The sequence below is a fragment of the Pangasianodon hypophthalmus genome, chromosome 2 (assembly GCF_027358585.1).
Source record: "Pangasianodon hypophthalmus isolate fPanHyp1 chromosome 2, fPanHyp1.pri, whole genome shotgun sequence".
In the NCBI taxonomy this organism is placed as follows: domain Eukaryota; kingdom Metazoa; phylum Chordata; class Actinopteri; order Siluriformes; family Pangasiidae; genus Pangasianodon; species Pangasianodon hypophthalmus.
In genome coordinates this window covers 14644654-14663409 of record NC_069711.1, presented here as the reverse complement: position 1 = coordinate 14663409, position 18756 = coordinate 14644654, and the positions used below count along the sequence as shown (strand labels likewise).

General features: G+C 38.0%; 1 protein-coding gene across 4 annotated transcripts in view; it reads right to left on the bottom strand.

Moving 5' to 3' along the window:
* Positions 1–10990, bottom strand: part of quo (quattro) — a 37053-nt gene extending 26063 nt beyond the window's left edge. For 2 of the 4 annotated variants that reach the window (XM_026918833.3, XM_026918841.3), the window contains exon 1: positions 10753–10989. In XM_026918833.3, coding sequence (XP_026774634.2) covers positions 10753–10755 — 3 coding nt within the window. In that variant the 5' untranslated portion in view covers positions 10756–10989. Of the gene's footprint in view, positions 1–10752 lie in introns of all 4 variants that reach the window. The other 2 variants (XM_034314483.2, XM_026918825.3) reach the window with 2 other exon arrangements.
* Between the last annotated feature and the right edge of the window lie 7766 nt (positions 10991–18756).

The following is an 18756-nucleotide window of genomic DNA, read 5'->3' as shown; positions in this document are numbered from 1 at the left end:
AGTCTAGTATTTATAAAAAAAATTAAAGTATTTCATGAAGAAAAGACAATAGTTGGTACAAAGATAGTTTTTAATATCCAATCAGTTACTTTTTACTGTAACAAAGGAGCTTTAAAAGCACTGATAACTAACAATAATGACAATACTTAGAAAAGTATATCATGATGTTATCACAATATCAATATCATGTTGTCACATTACCCAGTCCCAGTTCACATTCCGGGTAAAATATATAAATGGTGTATACCGAATGTCTTGGCCATATTGCTATTAATAAATGAAGCAATGATTATACAGTAGCAGAATAATGGAAAGAGGAAAGTAAGTAAAATAAGGAAAATGCTCATAATCAGAAAGTATACCACATCACCTGTGAAGCAAGGTTGACACCTGGGTATATATTATTAATAGCATAACTGGTTTATTTGATTTTATTTGTTTGCCTGCTGATGGAATCAGCAGGATACAGTATTGTGTACAGATCTTTGGAGAATTTCATGAAATTTGTAACAAAAACATCTTAAACTATGTTCTGTCTTATTTTAATCATGTCTCAGTTTAAACAAAAGTAATATTCCATTACACGTGTTTTTCCTGAAATAGATAAGTTGGCTTTAAACGTGAGTCAGGGTCTGTGACATCATCTTACACTATGGACTTGGGCTAATTTGAATGACACACCATCAAATTGCATCTTTGTGCTTGTATATCTAACACAAACAAACTTGTCTACCTGGAACAAGGAGCTTCATTTCTGTTCTCTCTAATCATGTGTAAATATATTGTGCAAATTGTCTATATTGAGCCAAGAAATTATTATAAACATATGATACGACTGTATCTGTAATGTATCTTAGACAAATGAAATGACAATAGTGCGTATAAAGCTACTTTCCCTCACCCAAGTAGTGCAACAGAAGATCGTTCACCCTGTCGTTAGGTGATTGTGAGTTTGAATCCCAACAGTGAATCCCATCTGTGGCCATTCCGTCAAGAGAACACAATTGGCCATGGTGGGAGGAATGGCATACTCTCTCTTCCCTGTCAATCACAGTGGCACTAGCCAATTGTGGGTCTCTGTGAGCTAATGCATATGTTAATAGGCCGGATAGTGTTTCCTCTGAGTGTGTACTCTGTGATGATCATGTGCATGATTATTTCTATGATCAAAGTGCCTAGCTCTGTCTTCTACTGAGCATATTTCTATGGTTGATCTGTCAGTGTCTACAGACTGGTGAGGCAAAAGGTGTTTGATAACAAGGAAAAAAGTCTGAATGAGTTACTCTTTAACTCAACTTCAAATTCAATTAAATGCATTAAAAAAACTGAAAATGGTATAACATAAGCAATGCTGTATAACTCCTACTACTGAATTATGGGAGGAAGTTTTGGTATATTGTATTCTATTACCTGTATTTATGAAGAAAAAAGTTAAGGAAATATGTGTATGGTACAAACTACAGCATTAAATGTGTTCCTAAACCTCAAAACATTCAAACAGTATTTCGTGACATCAGTGTGAAATAACACTAGCTGCCATTTTGTGGGCTGCCACAATTGAAAACAGGGAGATGATGAAGAGCTTCAGTTTCTCCCCTACAAAGGCTCTATCCACAGCCAAGACGTGAGTGTGAGGTGTATTCTATTAGTCATACAGTAATACAGACAGCAGTGTCTCTGAGGTCGTGCCCTCACCTCAGAGGAATGCTTGTGCTGGAATTTTTCCTAAGCTTGTTTCTAGCCATAATGAATTTATTTGATAGAGAGTCATTGAGCTGTGCTGATGTGGAATTCACTGACTGTGTTAAAGACTGTAATACATTGCAGCTGTAGCCTATGAGATGTGATCTTCTGTTTGCCTTTTCATCAAGAGCTGGGCTTCTTCCTCCAGAACTTCAATGTAACAGCATGGTCTTAAACCTGTTATTATAAACATGCTCTTATAATCAAACATTCAAGGTATGGTTAAATCTGGAGACAGAAGCAAGTTGTTATTATGTTCAACTGAAGAACCTTTAATCTGATGATAGGCATAGACACCAAAAAGGGTAGAATGACAACTGAAATCTCTGTATGATTGATAGTAATTTGAAATACTATATTGTTAGTCGCAATATAAAATGTTAGCTTGTAGATACATTTTTTGCATAAATAAATACAGATTCCAGTTGATATCTCTGGCTTGCATTTCTAGTACAGGGTGGTCTTTTTTGTTCTCCAGGCTCCAGGATCCTTTGGCTGACCCCCCTCTCTCTCTCTTTCTCTTCCTCTCCCTCCCTCCCTCCCTTAGTAAACATTCTCTGTTTCTGTCTTGCCATCTTGCCTCTTCTTAGGCCTGGTATATACTTCTGCATTTCTTTATTTGCATACAAGTGAAGGCATCCCTTACATGTTGTCATGTAGGTGTCAACAATTATACTTGCACATTTCATTGCAGAATGAATGGGGAAGAGGCACTCGATGTGATAATGCTGAGGATCACTAATTACTTCTGGGTTCTAAATCACTGATACCATGCAATTTGGGGTTTTTTTTCCAGATTTTCCCCACAGAATAAGATCAAGAACTAGCACAGATATCTCACAAAATACAATGTATAATAACTCCCTACTTCTTGGATAGTTTATTTTTTGCCAAAAACACTCTTATTTTTTGCCAAAAACTACTACGACACTTTAGCCAGCTAACTAACATGAACTGAAAAACTATTTAATAATTCTATATAGCCTAAATATAGTTATGTGTAAACATGCCCATAAGTGGAGCTGCAGTATTACACATCTCTCGCTACAACGCTGCACATCAGCACCTTCCAGATGCTTTGTTCTCATTATATTTGAACAGTGTAACTTATGTTTGCAGGCAGATTAAATGATTATATTTTGAGTATTACTCTAAAACTCTTGATAAAGCCCACAGAACAAAGGTCATGTTTCATCTCAACAATAGAGGGTACTGTGCACAGCTAACTCAATCAATCAGCATCTGAATTAAGGCTGGCTGATGCACAGTACCATAGATACACACAACACTCTGTTAAAAATTTTGTAGTTGTACAAGTCAAGGCTGGTTTACACTTCTGCTTTGAAGCACGTTTATGTATTTGCATCAAGGGTTTATGGGATAGCGTAGCTTACCTTAGCCTGCCAGTGAGCATCTGCGCACTACGATTACCCATAAACGTTTACCCCCTCACTGTATTGTGACACAAATTCACACATACTTTAAACATACTTTAACACATAAAGTATGGTATTAACTGTATGGCGACTCATTAATGGAGAACACTGATAGGATGGCATGAACAAGAGCAAGTACTCTCATAAATATATTACAGATTTCCATATATGACCAAAACTATGTGGACACCTAACCATCACAATCATATGTGCGTGCTGAACATTCCATTCCAGAGTTTGCCCCCCACCTTCGCTGCTATAATAATCCCCACTCTTCTGGGAAAGATTTATGCTATATTTTGAGGTGGCTGTCGGGATTTGCCATTCAGCCATAAGGCACTGAGGTTGGATGAGGAGGCCTGGCATGCAGTTCATCACACAAGTGTTCATTGGAGTTGAATTCAGGGCTCTGTGCAGGCCACTCAAGTTCTTACATTTACATTTACATTTATGGCATTTGGCAGACGACCCAGAGCGACTTACAATTATCTCATTTATACACCTGAGTAGTTGAGGGTTAAGGGCCTTGCTCAAGGGCCCAGTAGTGGCAGCATGGTGGTACTGGGATTTGAACTCTAAACCTTCCGATCACGAGTCCAACGTGTACCTCGCTTTGTGCACAGGCATTGTCATGCAGGAACATGGATCTTAGAAAGACATTCTATACAATTATGTGCTTCCAAATTTGTGGCAACAGTTGGGGGAAGAACTACATATGGGTGTGATAGTCAGGTGTCCACATACTTTTGGCCATATAGTGTATCTAGAGACTATATGACGTTCTCTGCTGCGAGAGAATAAGAAAAAACTGATCTGACTGGCAAGCCAAAATATCCACATGCTCCATATTCCAACAGACCTTAATCCAACATGTGTTCATTCTTTAACAGAAAAAGTCTTGTACTTTCAGCTGTCAAATTTCAAAAGAACCCCCCCCCTTCTCTCAGCAGGTATCTCCCTCCTCTCCTCCTTTCTTCCTGTCCCTCCCCTCTTTCTTTAAGGGGACAGTGTTGGCTTTGTCTTGGTGCCACTCTTATTTAATTCCTAACAGAGGGACCTGTGGCATAATGTTCCCCATTCACACAGCTTGGGTCCTTTTTCAGATCTTTACATTGCAACCCAAAAAAACGTGTGTACCCAACTAACATCAGAGCACAAGCTGTCTGCTTACCCATCCACACATTTGTTTAACCGTCTTCCCATCTGACCAACTTGAAATTTTCAAATTAGCTTCTAACCCTTTTGCCATTGTCAAATCTGCCTTCTGCTGTTTGCCAGGCAGCATTTCTCTGATAGATATGTTTGGAAGATACAAACCTAACACATTACCTATGACATTCGGAGGACTCTTGACTTAGACTTAGCAAGTTATTAATACAACCACCCTTTCCTGTAAATCTAAGCTTTCAGTATAGAGAAACTGGGATATATAGAACTTAAACTTCCAGGACACCTGAGCTTTAGATAATCTAGTAAAAATCAAGTAAAAACAAGTAAAAATCTTGATTTAAATGCCATGTTAAATGCCACTTTCCATCAAAAGTTGGACATGAGGAACGGAAGGCTCAACAATCAAATTCAGCTGTACTGTTTGCCCAACAGACAATTTGGAATGAAAATGCAAAACTCAGCACCTGCTCTGGTCTGGGCAGAGCTGGAGAAAAACAGGGAGAATTTGCAAGATCTAACCACTGCTTTAACATGCAAACTCCAAGCCTCAATCACGGCTCCACCTTTATGCAGTCAATATTCTGTACCAAACAATAGGAAAGTAGATGGAAAATAGAATTCTTGTGAAATGTGCTATGGAGTCAAAATACCAAAAAGTGCAACTGATGTAGAAATAACAGAACAAAGTGTTCTGTCAGATGTCAGTGGCTGAACATCTGGCTGGAGGTACAGCTCATAAGTCTACTCTCTGTGTGACTCTGCCAGTCCTTCGCAGGGTCAAAACACACAGAAATTAATTTGTAACACATGTTGCATATTGTCACTTCTCTCCAGTTGTGGCTGAGAAAAAAAATAAATCCTGACTAGGCCACAAAATGGGTCAGTAAACAACATTCTGCAAGCTAAAAGTGGTCTAAGACATGAACTGGTTAGCCCAGGGACAGATGTCACACTGTCACATTGCCCCACCGTCGGTTTAGAGCTTCTCCACTAATAGGATGAATGGTACTGAGCAGGAAGAAATACCAGAAAGCTACCAGAATAGCTTTAATGTGCATTGGCATAGAATCTCTGGAACTGTACTAGAGGGATGAACACCATTCTTTCAAAAGACAGTCCCGCAATTAGTGTTTTGATGATGGTGCTGGAGAGTGCTGTCTAACACGTCAGTCCAAAATATCCCATCAGTGCTGCTTTGTTTGATCAGACAATTTTGAAGGCCATAGCATACGATTTATAATTTTTATACTCTTCAAACCATTCAGTGAGCCCTCGTGTCCTGTGGATGGGGACATTATTATCCTGAAAGAGACCACTCCCATGAAATGTTTCACTATAGCATAAATGTGATCAGTCAGATTTGGTTTGTGTATTGATTTGCAGTGTTCATTCTACAGTAACAAGTAGACACAAACTATGCCAGCTAAATGTTCCCCACAGCATAACAGAGCCAACAGTTTTTCCTTGAATATGTATTTACATCACGTTTAATTCATCTTTAACTTAAAATACTTGAGATAGTGTCAAATACTCCATATATTTTATCAATACGAAAATAGATTACAAAAATAGAACAAATAAAACACACACACACACACACACACACACACGCCAAAAAAAAAACACATTTTTTTTTAAAGAAATTTCTCTTCTTGCTACCCAGAAATGAAATTTCAGGTGAGTGTAACCCCCTATCACTTGTCCATATGACTCAAAAGAGACAATAATTGATCACTTAACCATGACCATGTTCATAACTGACCACCCAATCAAATGTTAATTTAAACCTTGAACCACATTTATCTGAATGTTAATCTGTTGCCTTGCCTTTAGTGTCTTGTCTTGTCTTGCCTGTCTGGGTCACAATATAAAATAAGAAATAAAAATCTAACTTTGACTAATACAAATTAATTTGATGAAATGCAGATTAGGTTACATGCAGGGAATTTTTTTGCTGACCCACTGCATCACTTTGTGTCATCACTATAGTTTTTCTTGCATACGGTACTTTCCAGTCCAGACTTAACAGCTGTGTTGACAGAAAAGAGGCTTTCTCTTTATTTCCTTTTGTCAACAACTTACTCCTTTACCTTTTCTTTAGTTAATGCTTCTAAGTTGGTACTGCACCAACTCTATTACCATGACAAAACAAACCCATGCCAGCACAAAGGCCTTCTCCTCCCAGCTTGGGCGCTCAGGCAGAAATACATGAGCTTTATCAGCTGAATCTGGATCAGTCCCTCATTAGTGAAGGAAAGAATGAAAAAATGACCTTTGTGTTTAGCACAGTGTGTAAAATATAGGGTTATGTAAGCTTATATGAGTATTTTTTTTAGGGTTACATGAATCCATAGAGGTCACACCTAAACAGTGTGAGCTGTTTGTGTGTGTGAGCAGGGGTTGGCTAGAAGCTGTTAATTTCCATTGACCATTGCTGCCAAACTGACATGCTGGCTTCTGCAGGCAAAAACAAGTGTGCAGAGGCCTGTCCCTCAGCAGCTGGGAAGAAGACACATAACACTTCAGTCTCTGGGAATCACAAGCCATAAAACTCAAAATATATTTGAAACATTTGCCTGTTAGGTTTGTGTTTAGAGGTGAACACAGCAGCCAAATCAGTCTTTAAGAAAAATGCTATTATAGAAATTTGTTCAATTATTCTATTTTTATTCTGTGTAAACTCTAGAGACTGTGCATGAAAATCCCAGCAGTTTCTGAAATACTCAAACCTGTCTGGCACCAAAAAACTTGCTAGATTAGATTGTATGTATAAGTATTTTCTAGTCTCTCCAGAAATGTCAAGTTCATGTTCTGGCTGGACCAAAAATTTCCAGACTTGTTCTGACGCCAAGCTGTGTGTTTTGGGACATAGCAGTGTGCCTTTTCAAATTATGTCCAATCAGATTAATTTACCACAGTTAAAGGTTAATCTAGAAACATCTCAATGATAATCAGTGGAAACAGTGGAACCAATAGCTATTCTTCCATCCAAGGTTTTTTTTGTGAAAAAATAGCTTGGAAACAGTTTTTGTCATGTGACAAAAAAAATGTCACATTACAGAATTTATCCAGCCGCTGGGGGAAGAATTCAGTGGCCTCCGTTACATTTGGCAGCCTGATATAACGCCACATTAATTTTTCTTTAATAGCTGTGCACACAGCATATGCACATCGATAGACAGTCGTTTTACTAACCCCCAAAGTTTCCCCCACTACTCTGTGCTTGGCGCCGGTTGCCTGCGTGAAAAGGGCAATAGTAGTCCGCTTTCAGGTCGGACCCGGTGGTCGGTGGCAACCTGCGATGGGCGCAGCTCTCCACCACTACTTCCCAGACCCATGGGCCTTGTCACATAAGGGCAGTTACTTGGAGCCCTATCAGATGAGCAACTTCTCCATTCTGACATCGTCTTCTTATAGTTCGTACAGATGTAATTATTTGTGAAATTAAAATGAAAGTAAGCTGGCCAATTTCACTTAATTGTCTCAATACTCTCATCATTTTACAAAGATTTGAGGACATGCAGGACGCAAAAGGTACACAATTTGCGATATACACAAAAATATGTATGGAAACGGCTCAAGCACAGATTTCTTTTGCGATACGCCAAAACTTATGTGACAATTTTTTTTAAGGATGACGTCATCACACACACACATTTTTATTGGTAAAATTGGATGGAAACAGGCAGGAGGAAATTTCGCAAGGTTTTTTATGCACTTTTATTTTGTCGATAAAAGAAAAGCACAAAAAGTGGATGGAAACTTGGCTAATGTTAGCTAAATTTCAAGTGTAATATCAAAGGTTATATTGGAAACAACAACACTGGTTTTAGGTATCTGCCCGATACAATGCTCATTTACTCATACTAGTAAAAAATGCTCTGATATCATGTGACACTGTGGGAGGTAAGCCATTGCTGCTCTAATAAACAGAGAACATGAAATGACAGCTGAAGTGGAATAAAACCTGCTCTTCTCCACTGTAATCCTACTCAGTCTAAGGTGACTAATATAGTTACCGAATGCACTTCATTTAAAATAAACTAGCTAATAAGCCTAGTAGCCTTAGTGTCCAAACATGCATATGTGCACTTTTCAAGGCCACTGTGTAAACTGGGAAAACATAAACAGAGCTAAATGTAATGTTCCATGGTGTACCTGATTGACTGATCCTAAATAGGTTACTTATTTCAGTATCACTTTAGGAGTTGGCAAGTACCAAAAACATGTACTTGTACTCATATTTGTAATATTTCAGGAAAACAAAATGATAAATCCATTCTAGAGTAAAGGTGTAACATATAAAAAACGTGAAGAAGTTCCTCTCCAACATCATGCCTAAGGTGACCACGCACTGTAGCTCTGTTAGGGAGACAAACTCGTTCCTCCCGACAAAATCTCATTATACACCGTGTAAATATTATTAAGAACAGGTTGAATACAGAACTTTACATCAAACAAATTTGATGCAGGAAACAATGTTGAAAATTAGGCTGGATCGGCAACTGAATTTCAATAGATATTGCAAATCAAAAGCTGGTCACTAAAAAGAGGTAACCCAGCGCCTCACAATTTTTGGACCATTTTCAGCACTAAAATAATATCGCTTAAATAGTGAGATAAAATTCGGATGGAAAGTTATGTTTTCCATCCATGTTACACTTGCAAAGTCTAGACTGGCCACACTACTAATCACTAAGGTCAAGCTAAATAGCTTTGTTACACATTTTCTATGGGTACATGGAGTAAACATGTGAGGATGCCTAGGAATAATAAACAGCTGCCTCTCATATTCTCACCCACATATTATGAGTAAGACATTGAATCATTATGAGACCTAAATGGTGGCTCGCTGCATTCCGAGAAAAGCCAGGCCCACTTAGGTTCTGTAATTACATTGGTGGAAGGACAGGCATGCTTCAACTGAATTACTGCAGAAAGAGTTGAGGAATAGATGATGAAAACAGATGAAAAAACAGACCAGAATCCTTGCACAGATAAGTATATCATGCTTCAGGGTAGGTCCTTCATTTAATATCTAAGTGGTATATTGTTACATTTGTTGGAAAATGTGCAAAGGTACACCATTGGTCAGTTTTGTGTAGTGCTGTAATAATCGAGTTGGAAGGGTTAAGTGCTAGTAGTATCTTCATTAGTATCAGAAAGTCAGAGAGCTATAAAAGGAAGGTATTCTGGGAGGTAATAGTGCTTCCCTCCAGCTTCACCAAGCGCCTACAGACGAAAAATATTTCTGTATGCATCTAAAAATTTATTAGGAAACAAATGTACCCCCCCCGTAGAAGTAAACATACATATAAACATCTGATAGGGACATAACCAAATACAAATACATTATTCAGAATGAGCAGGTAATATGTTCTAAATGGATATAAAAATGGATACAAATAATAGGTGCACTATTCATTTTTATGTTTTTACAATTTTTTTGTAGTTCGCAGGGTAGCTGGTTTAGATTAGAGGTGTGCGTCAGGACTGGTATCCCACAAGGTACAATATCTGGGAGCCAGGCGCAAATGAGAGGTCAGATATGAAACTCACGGGAAAAACCACAATTAATATGATTGTACAGTGTTCATTCATTCATCCTTAGTAACTGCCTGGTCATGACTATTAGGCTATTAGTTTATGAACATCTCATCAACATCTCATAGTGCTAATATTTAATTTTTAAAAAATCTTGCCTGTTTAGGTCACAACTTTGGTTTAAATACAGATACAGATATGGATATTTGAAGTGATAAATATTTCAAACTTGCATTGAAATTATTATTATTTACAACATGCATACATACATACATACATTCCTGCAGCGCCCTTTATAAATTTTGAGCTCCAATGTGACTGGGTATGGAACCTGTTCTGTAGTCAAAGCATGACTAGTCACTTTGGCATAGCTAATAAGTGCTAATAGAAACTCCACCACGCACCGTACAGGACTCAGACAACAAAAGGTGTACACACACACACACACGCATGCCCTCACGTACACACTCAAAGTTAAATATTTGTGTAATCTACACAGTGCATTCTAATCAATACTTAGAAAAGAAAATCTTTTAGTATATATATAAAAAACAAAAACTAAACTCTGTGAAGCTCAACAATTTGTGTATCACAGTTCCCATGTCAGCCTTCATTATGCAGAGTAGTTAGAATATAAGATAGAGTCATCTGATAAAGAACACTACTTACATTAAACCAAACACAATTCACCTCAGGCAAAAAGTAAGATGACAGGTTGTGCATGCCTATTTAAAAACAGTCTGTGTCCATTCCTATTTAAAAGCAGTAACATCTTATATCATCTTATATAATCACGCAGCACTATATATCACAACCACAAAACGTACACAAAACGTAACAGCAGGACCAACGGTCATACCATTTTGGCGATACTATCCACGTTATCCAGCTGTCATCTTTGTTTATCCATGCAGAAATTGGTTTCGTTTTGCAGACAGACTTATATCCAAAGAGGACATATCTGCATTTCTGTCCAATTTGGAGATGGTGCTGTGTTTTGGCTGAAGTAACTCACTGCCATTCTACAGCACAGCAGCAAAAAGTTACTCTATGCCAGAGAGCCTGTTGCTTGGTTTGGTACTCTTGCTTCCTACTTTTTCAGGGAGGGAGGGAGAGAGAGAGGGAGGGAGAGAGTGAGGGGGAGAGAAAGAGAGATGGAGGGAGGGGGAAAAAGAGAAAGGGGGAGGAGAAAAGTTTCTCTAACAGAGGAAATCCCCCTTAAGTCTTTTCATACTTTTCCTTAGTGGCAGTTCTGGACTTCATATCCATTCACCCCCCCCCCCCCCCCCCCCCCCCCATACACACACACACACCCGCTATAGAGAACACACACTTAGGCATAACACACATGGAGAGAGAGAGAGAGAGAGAGAGAGAGAGAGAGAGAGAGAGAGAGAGAGTTCATGGACAAAAAGACCACTGAAAACCCACTGAAGTTTTTTCATTTCCTCTGTTCAGCTTCTATTCTCACTCTAAGCCACACACACACACACATTTAAACACATCAGTGGTAGAGAGAGAGAGAGAGAGAGAGAGAGAGACGGGGGGAGAGACAGAGAGAGAAAGAGAGGGCAAGAAGGAGTGCAGACCCCTTGGAATGTACGGTTACACCCTTGTTGAACAGAAACACACAGACACTACAGCTTGTGTGAGTGGATAATATTTATATGGTCTGCAGTTTTAAGTGAAGAATAATATTGATGAATTTTTGAACAAAGCATTCTGAGGAATGTCAGTGGCCTTCATACCAGCAAATAGGTTAAACTGGACTCTCTCACTCAGTCTGTCTCAATCTTTTGTTCTGCTTGCCTTACTGCATTTTGGGATCTGTCTCTCTGTCTCCCTCTGAACAGCAGGTTGTAACAGATGTGAACAGTCAAATGTGCAGCAAAGGGTCTCACATGAACAGAGGTTTGGGCATGAATTTAAACAAAATACCTGAAAAGCAGCACTCCTCTGTCCTGAACTTCTCTCTTTCAGGGTCTTGCTGTTTTTAAATGTTCTTCTTAATATTAGAAAATCATAAATTTAGCTGGTTACATTTAAAAGGACATAGACATATTTTTACTACTGTTTCAAAATAATATTTTCAGAAACACACTGAGAAAGGAAGAAATTTATGAAAAAAACATGCAAGGGAATACATTCCTAAGAAAAGAAAGAAAGCAGAAGGTTGGGAACTGTTGTTATTTGAGGGTCCTTCTCATGTCCAGAAATGAAAAAGGCTGGTCTGTTGATGCCAGATCAAAGAAGCATGATGCACCAGACATGTATTCTAAAGCCCAATCTCATCAAAACCAGATGTGGACAGTGAGAGGAAGAGATAGAAAGTAAGAGAGAGCATGCTGAGAAAGGGTAGAGAGAAGAACAAAGACATAGCAAGATAGAAAATGGCTAAAACAAGAATATGCACTAATGAAACCTCACTACTGGACAGGCAAGAAAGGATAAGGGAGCAGACAGGTTTGTGAAAGGGAAATAGGTGGATTGTCTGATCTTGTTAAAGTGTCCAGCGAGAAGGAGAGAGAGAGAGAAAAAAAGAGAGAAACAGATGTGTGTGAACAATGCTGTAGGTTGTGAGTACAGCTGGATTTTTGCCTTTAACACAAGAATCCTCACAAAAGCCCTCAGGCCATCCTCAACTACTGACCAGACTGCGAGTTTCCTCTACACTCCTCTAACTATCACGCTGAACATGGGTCAGAATGTTTTGCACAACTAACAAGCGTGCACATACACTCAGGGCTGTCTCAGAGTGTGGGCAAAAGTGGCCGTCACCCAGAGCCCCGCCCTTTGAGGACCCCCATGCTGATCATACATTAGCTAAAATTATAGTATGTTAAATGGACGTTGAGATAAAATTCTCTGTTCAGCAAGAACAATGCAAAACAGCTACTGAGAACTCTAACTACAAGGGTTTTTTAAGCAGATCATTTTTTTTACTTATTGTAGGACAAACTGCTGTCGAGAGACTATAGCAAGCTTTGAAGGAATGTGGGGATGGGGAGAATTTTGCAGGTGAGAGAAAGCAGCAACTATAAACAAAAGCCTGGCGGATCTGTCAGAGCATGTACAAAAAAACAACTGTGTTTTTGACAACAAAGAATGAGTCAATAATAAAACGAAACAACGATATCAGTAATCACCTGCTAGCTGCTCTGCTGTATGTGAACTATATTTTATTTGTATTCAGTCAGTAACTTTTAGGGATTAACTGTACACCATATTTAATTTTAATATTGGGGGAAATATTTGTTCTGTCTAGGGTCCTCAGTCCTAGTCATACATACACCTATTTACTGCTAATACTTTCTGAGCCTTTCACTCTTTTTATTAAAATGAATTGCAATTACAAAGTGCAATTCTGCACCCAAATCAATAGCAGATACCCCAACTACTCCAAACGCAACTATGTTATAGATGGGCATCCACATTTACTATGTGTGTATATTGTAATTTTCCATAAACCCATTGTAAATACAGCTTTGCATAAATGCATTCAAGGTGTAAACTCTGTATCAAAAGAGTACTTAATTAAGTATTTAAGAAATGTTTCATTTGCTATGCTGCTGTTCACACACTAGTTATTTTTGGTTCTACAGCCCAATTCTATGTGCATAGCACACGCACAGCCCTGGGCCCTGCACACCACTTAAGACTGCCCTGTACACGCTTCCCCTAACGCACACACACCACACACAGTGTCTGCTTTTGATATAAATGTAAGCACACAGATACTGTATCAAAGTGTTTACAACCTAAATCTAATCCCAGTAATGCCAGAAATTTATATAATCTATCTAAACCCCAGTAATCCATACAGATGCAATTTGACATGTAGAGTATTATCCCATCTATTTGACTAAAGGCGATGAACAAGGTTTAACTGCATTTCAGATTTGTGCTGCATAATAACATGCGTTGTAACATTGTGTGTGTGTGAGTGTGTGTGTGTGTGTGTTTGATTAGTTTCAGTTTCTGATGCTCTTAAATCATATGCATACTTAGCCGGGCACAAGCATTAGAATCTAAAATGTTGCAATGTGATTGGCTCTCCCCAGTTCCATGCACTGGTTTCTGATTGGAAAACAAGCCATTATACAGTGAGCTTTAGGGAGCAAGATGAAGTCACTGGATTTAAAAAAGGTTTATGTCTTTACAACTTTAAAACTTATTTGAGAATTTTGTTTGAGATTCTGAAATCTTGTTAGTGGCAAGTCAACAAGGTTGCCCATTTGCAATATCAGTCAAACTAACTTTTGTGAAAGTGCACAATTACTGTCCATAATTAGCAGGGGTTGGAAAATGTACAGAGAAGTTGTACTTAAGTAAATGTATAGGTACTGTGTCAAAATCTTACTCAATTAAATGTTAAGGCAAATAAGACACCTCATCCTCGGTAACCGCTACAAAGGACATCTTGCTAAGAAAAAAATGGGGAAAAAATAGAAAAAGAGAGTTTTTGAGATTTTTAACAAGACCTCTGAAGGTCAAAATGAAAATGTAAGGAGTAAAAAGTATGTTTTTTCCCTTGTAAATTTACTTGAGTAAGAGTACAGGTGTTCAATTTCAATAATACTAGAGTAAAATAGAGATCTTCCAAAACAGTATGTAAGTACAGTAATAAAGTACAATTATCAAAGTATTTTCCACTCCTGATAATTAGTGATGAAAAGTGCCACACTCTCTAGCAAAAGATAGAAGACCAGCTCACGAGACCAGTGTGTGACTTACTCCCATTCTACCTTTACAAGCGCAGTGTAATACTCATTTCAGCTGCTTTATTGAGGGCATTAGTTCTGAAACTACAGTATATAGGTGGCCTGAGAGTTGTAACTAACTGAAATAGTACATTATAGGAATGGGCGATATGGCAAAAATGGCATAACAATATCTAACCATTACCATATTAACCATTATAATACTTGAAATCCTCTTCAAGACACTATATGTATGACAGTATGTCTTCATATATCATGATATCTATCACAATATACACTCACCATCCACTTTAATAGGAACATCTGTACACCTACATACTCGTGCAGTTATCAGCCAATCATGTGGCAGCACCACAATGTATAAAATCATGCAGATACAGGTCAAGAGCTTCAGTTAATCAGAATGGGGAAACATCAGAAAGGGGAAAAATGTGATTTCAGCGTCTTTGACCATCACATGGATACTGGTGCCAGAGTTACTGGTTGGAGCATTAGAGACATTGATGATCTTCAGGGATTTTCACACACAACATTCTCTAGAGTTCAGAGCTGTAAAAAACAAAACACATCCAGCCGAGCCCTAGTACAATATTTATGTTACTTGCAGCAGTTGCGCTGGTTTCCTTGCAAAAGGACCGTATCCAAATCAACACAATTACACCCAACCAGTAGCTATGTTATAAAGGAAGTATACATACAAGTTTAGCAGAAACCTGAACCTCAAACTTACAAACTTACAGTAAAGTAAATTGCATAGTTATGGGAATAACTGTGCTGTTTATGGGTGTGTCAATTTACAAAAACATGGCACAAATCTGCTGTTTGTTTTTGTCTTCTTTGTTATCAATGTCTGCCAATCTCTGGCAGAGCAAAGAGTCTACTTCCTACTGCCATGAACCACCACCTGTCTCGCACGCTCACTCTCTCTCTCTCTCCGTCTCTTTGTCTCACTTTCATACTCCCTCCCCCTTTCCTTGACCCACTTTCTCCCATAGAAATACATTAAATGTTCCATCTATATGACTGACAGGTAAAAACCCTTGTGCTTAAAGGAGACTTATAGGAGGAATGTAAAATATCTTCATCCATTAGGAAAGAACATAAAAACAGAAAAGGCTTAACTCAGGTATGCATTATCTATCAATACCTGCTTTAGGAGCACATCTGGATTGTGGATTGTAGAAATGAAACTAGTAGTCCTGTGTGTGTGTGTGTGTGTGTTTTCACGTGATTCTTGTTACTAATCATTTGAGATGCCACAGTAATTTACTAAAATAAAATAATGTATCTTAACTCAATCACAAATAAATCAGCCACATATACTGAATTTCCTGTAACTCCCTTATTAAAATCATATTGTGATTGTTTTGTTTGTTTGGTTTTGGCCACTAGCTGTGTTGCAGATGCATTCCCAGGCTGAAAATTACTCACACTCCATCTGTTTCTCTTTAACTCATCTCCTCTCCATGAGAGCACAATATGAGGCTTAATTTTAGGTTGGAGGCTTTTGATTTTAATAATGAGATAAATCTGTGAGGGGGAGCATAAAATAAACAACGTCCGGATTTTAGTTTCACCTCAATGCCTTTTGGTCTCACAGCAAGATTCACATTTACTTTGATGGAATTACCGATTAAAAAGGACATGATAATTTCTGTTATGCCCATCGTAGGAAGGGGTATATTTAAGAGCTCAAGTGGAGGTTTCTGTTAGTTCAAGGGTTCTGTGAAGACAGTGAAAGTGAGAGAGAAAGAGAGACAGACAAATAGATAGATAGATAGATAGATAGATAGATAGATAGATAGATAGATACAGCAGTTGGGTTATAGATTGTATTGAGGCCTTTTATAATTATGTTCTGCTATGTATTGAATGGCAAATAGTTGGCAATAGTTGAATTTCATTATCAATCGGTTGGTCAATGTTATGGTCTATGCTGCACACCCTACATCACTTTATTTACACTAGCACACATTTGATAGAAAATGGTGGAGAATGTTTCGATAGAAAATGGTGGAGAATAATTCGACTCATAATCTTAAATCATGCTTATTAACCACATGATATTCTGTCTGGCTGCCCAAATGCACAGCAAATTTATGGTCATACTTATTGAGCTTTCCGATACAATATCAGAAATATTATCTTGTTCTCATTTTGCTAAGTTTGTATGACGGGCCCAAAATGACTGAACATGACTCAAATCGATTCCCTCATTCCAGAAATTGTAATCTAACAGTCAAACCCAAAGCTTTGAAATTGATTCAACAGACTGAAAATGATTTGCACATACATGGCAAACAAAATTAATTTAGCATACAGTGTGACAACCAGTCTATATTGGTATTTCTTTTGAATGTGCAGGTAAGATCCACTCCCAGTGACTAACCATTGATCAATTGGTCACACTGACATATAATCGCCTAAAAATGTGTGTAGAACAAGTAAACAATATATATGGAATACGAACTTACATTAGTTTGGGTGTCAATATAAGCACTTGATAATATTCCCTTGCCATGACATACAATATAAATTATAATAAGGTGACATGGTATTAATTATGCCTAGTTAAGAGTTCTGTAGTAGTATTTCAGTTACTAATTGAATATAAAATTAAATATATTTTAAATAATTAAAACAAATGTCAGTTGATCAAATTGATCAAATGACAGTTTGCATCTGATTAATGCAGGTGACTTATACTCCCTGGTATGTCAGTTTGCTGTGCATATGTTTGACGTGAGCTGTGTAATATCTTACCGGCTCTGTTTACACACACAGAGAGATTCATTGTATACGCATGTGTGTGTGCGTGCATGTGTGTAGAGGTCAGTGTCTGTAGGTAGTATGTGGAATGTACAGGAAAAAGACGAGCACTTATTCTGAAAAATGTTTGAAAGTCTAAGCAGAGTCCAGTGTTCATAAACTCTTACAGTATTCTGCGTTCTGTTAAAGTGAAATACTACAGCCTTTTAAGGTGATATATTTTCTCTCTGTTTTATGTGTAACTCTTTCTCTCACTGTCTGATACTCACAGTCACATTCCATTGTGACATTATAGTATAACTACTACATTTGAATTATGAAAAACACACGTTCTCCTTCTCTCTCTCTCTCTCTCTCTCTCTCTCTCACTGGTAGCACATGTTTCCAGGCGTTCATGGTTTGGATGTATGGAGAAGCTAAATAAAATTGAGTATTGTTTGCATGTGTGTATTTACCTGACACACCCAATCTAAACAACAGACAACAAACTAGACACCTCAAGCACAGCAGGTATACCTAAAGACACTGTGCATTTACCTTTCACCTGACTGAGCACTAGAACGTATCCTGGAGAAGAGACCTTTACAGCACAAAGACCTAAACATGACATTAAGAAAACCACATACATGTGTGCTATACATTTTATAGAAAAGCATTGTTTTGCACAAATATCACATGATGTCCACTGCTGTCTCATAGGGGAGATATAGGGATAAAAGTGCAAAACTACAATTTTAACATGTAATGTTTTAAAACAAAATGTCTTTTTTTTTGGACATTTGTAGGAACTTAACATTTTTTGCACTTCAGGCTGTTTTGAAAATCATATATAAGGAATCATATAATTTCCCTTTGGCATTTTAAGTTGATGCAGATGCAACTCATGCTTGTCAGCTGTTCAAACAAAATGTTCTGTGTCTCTGTGTGTGTGCCTCTGTGTGTGTTTGTGTGAGTGTGTGTGCACGCACGCACTGCATGAATAGCTGCATTGAAACAAGAGAAGTAGAACTGGATAGCTATAAGTAATCTACAGCAGGCATACCAAGACTGCAATAAGAACCATTGTACCAGGATTCAGATGTTAATTAAAAGAAACTGGACAGTTCAAACCAATGCCATATATACTGTAGCTAGGAGGAGCTGTACTGCAGCTAAAGTCAGCCGTTGAGCTGTAATGAGATTTTTGTGTTTCAGGTGCAGCGATTCATGTATATTTCTATGCTACAATCAGCAACAAAACTTTCTTTGTAACAGCTTTGTAATGTGGCTTCCTGCCTAACAGGGTTAACTGACTCATTAGAAAATGATGAAAGAACAAGAGTAATGCAACCAGCTGTTATAATCATACATAATCTGCAGCAATCAGTGACTAT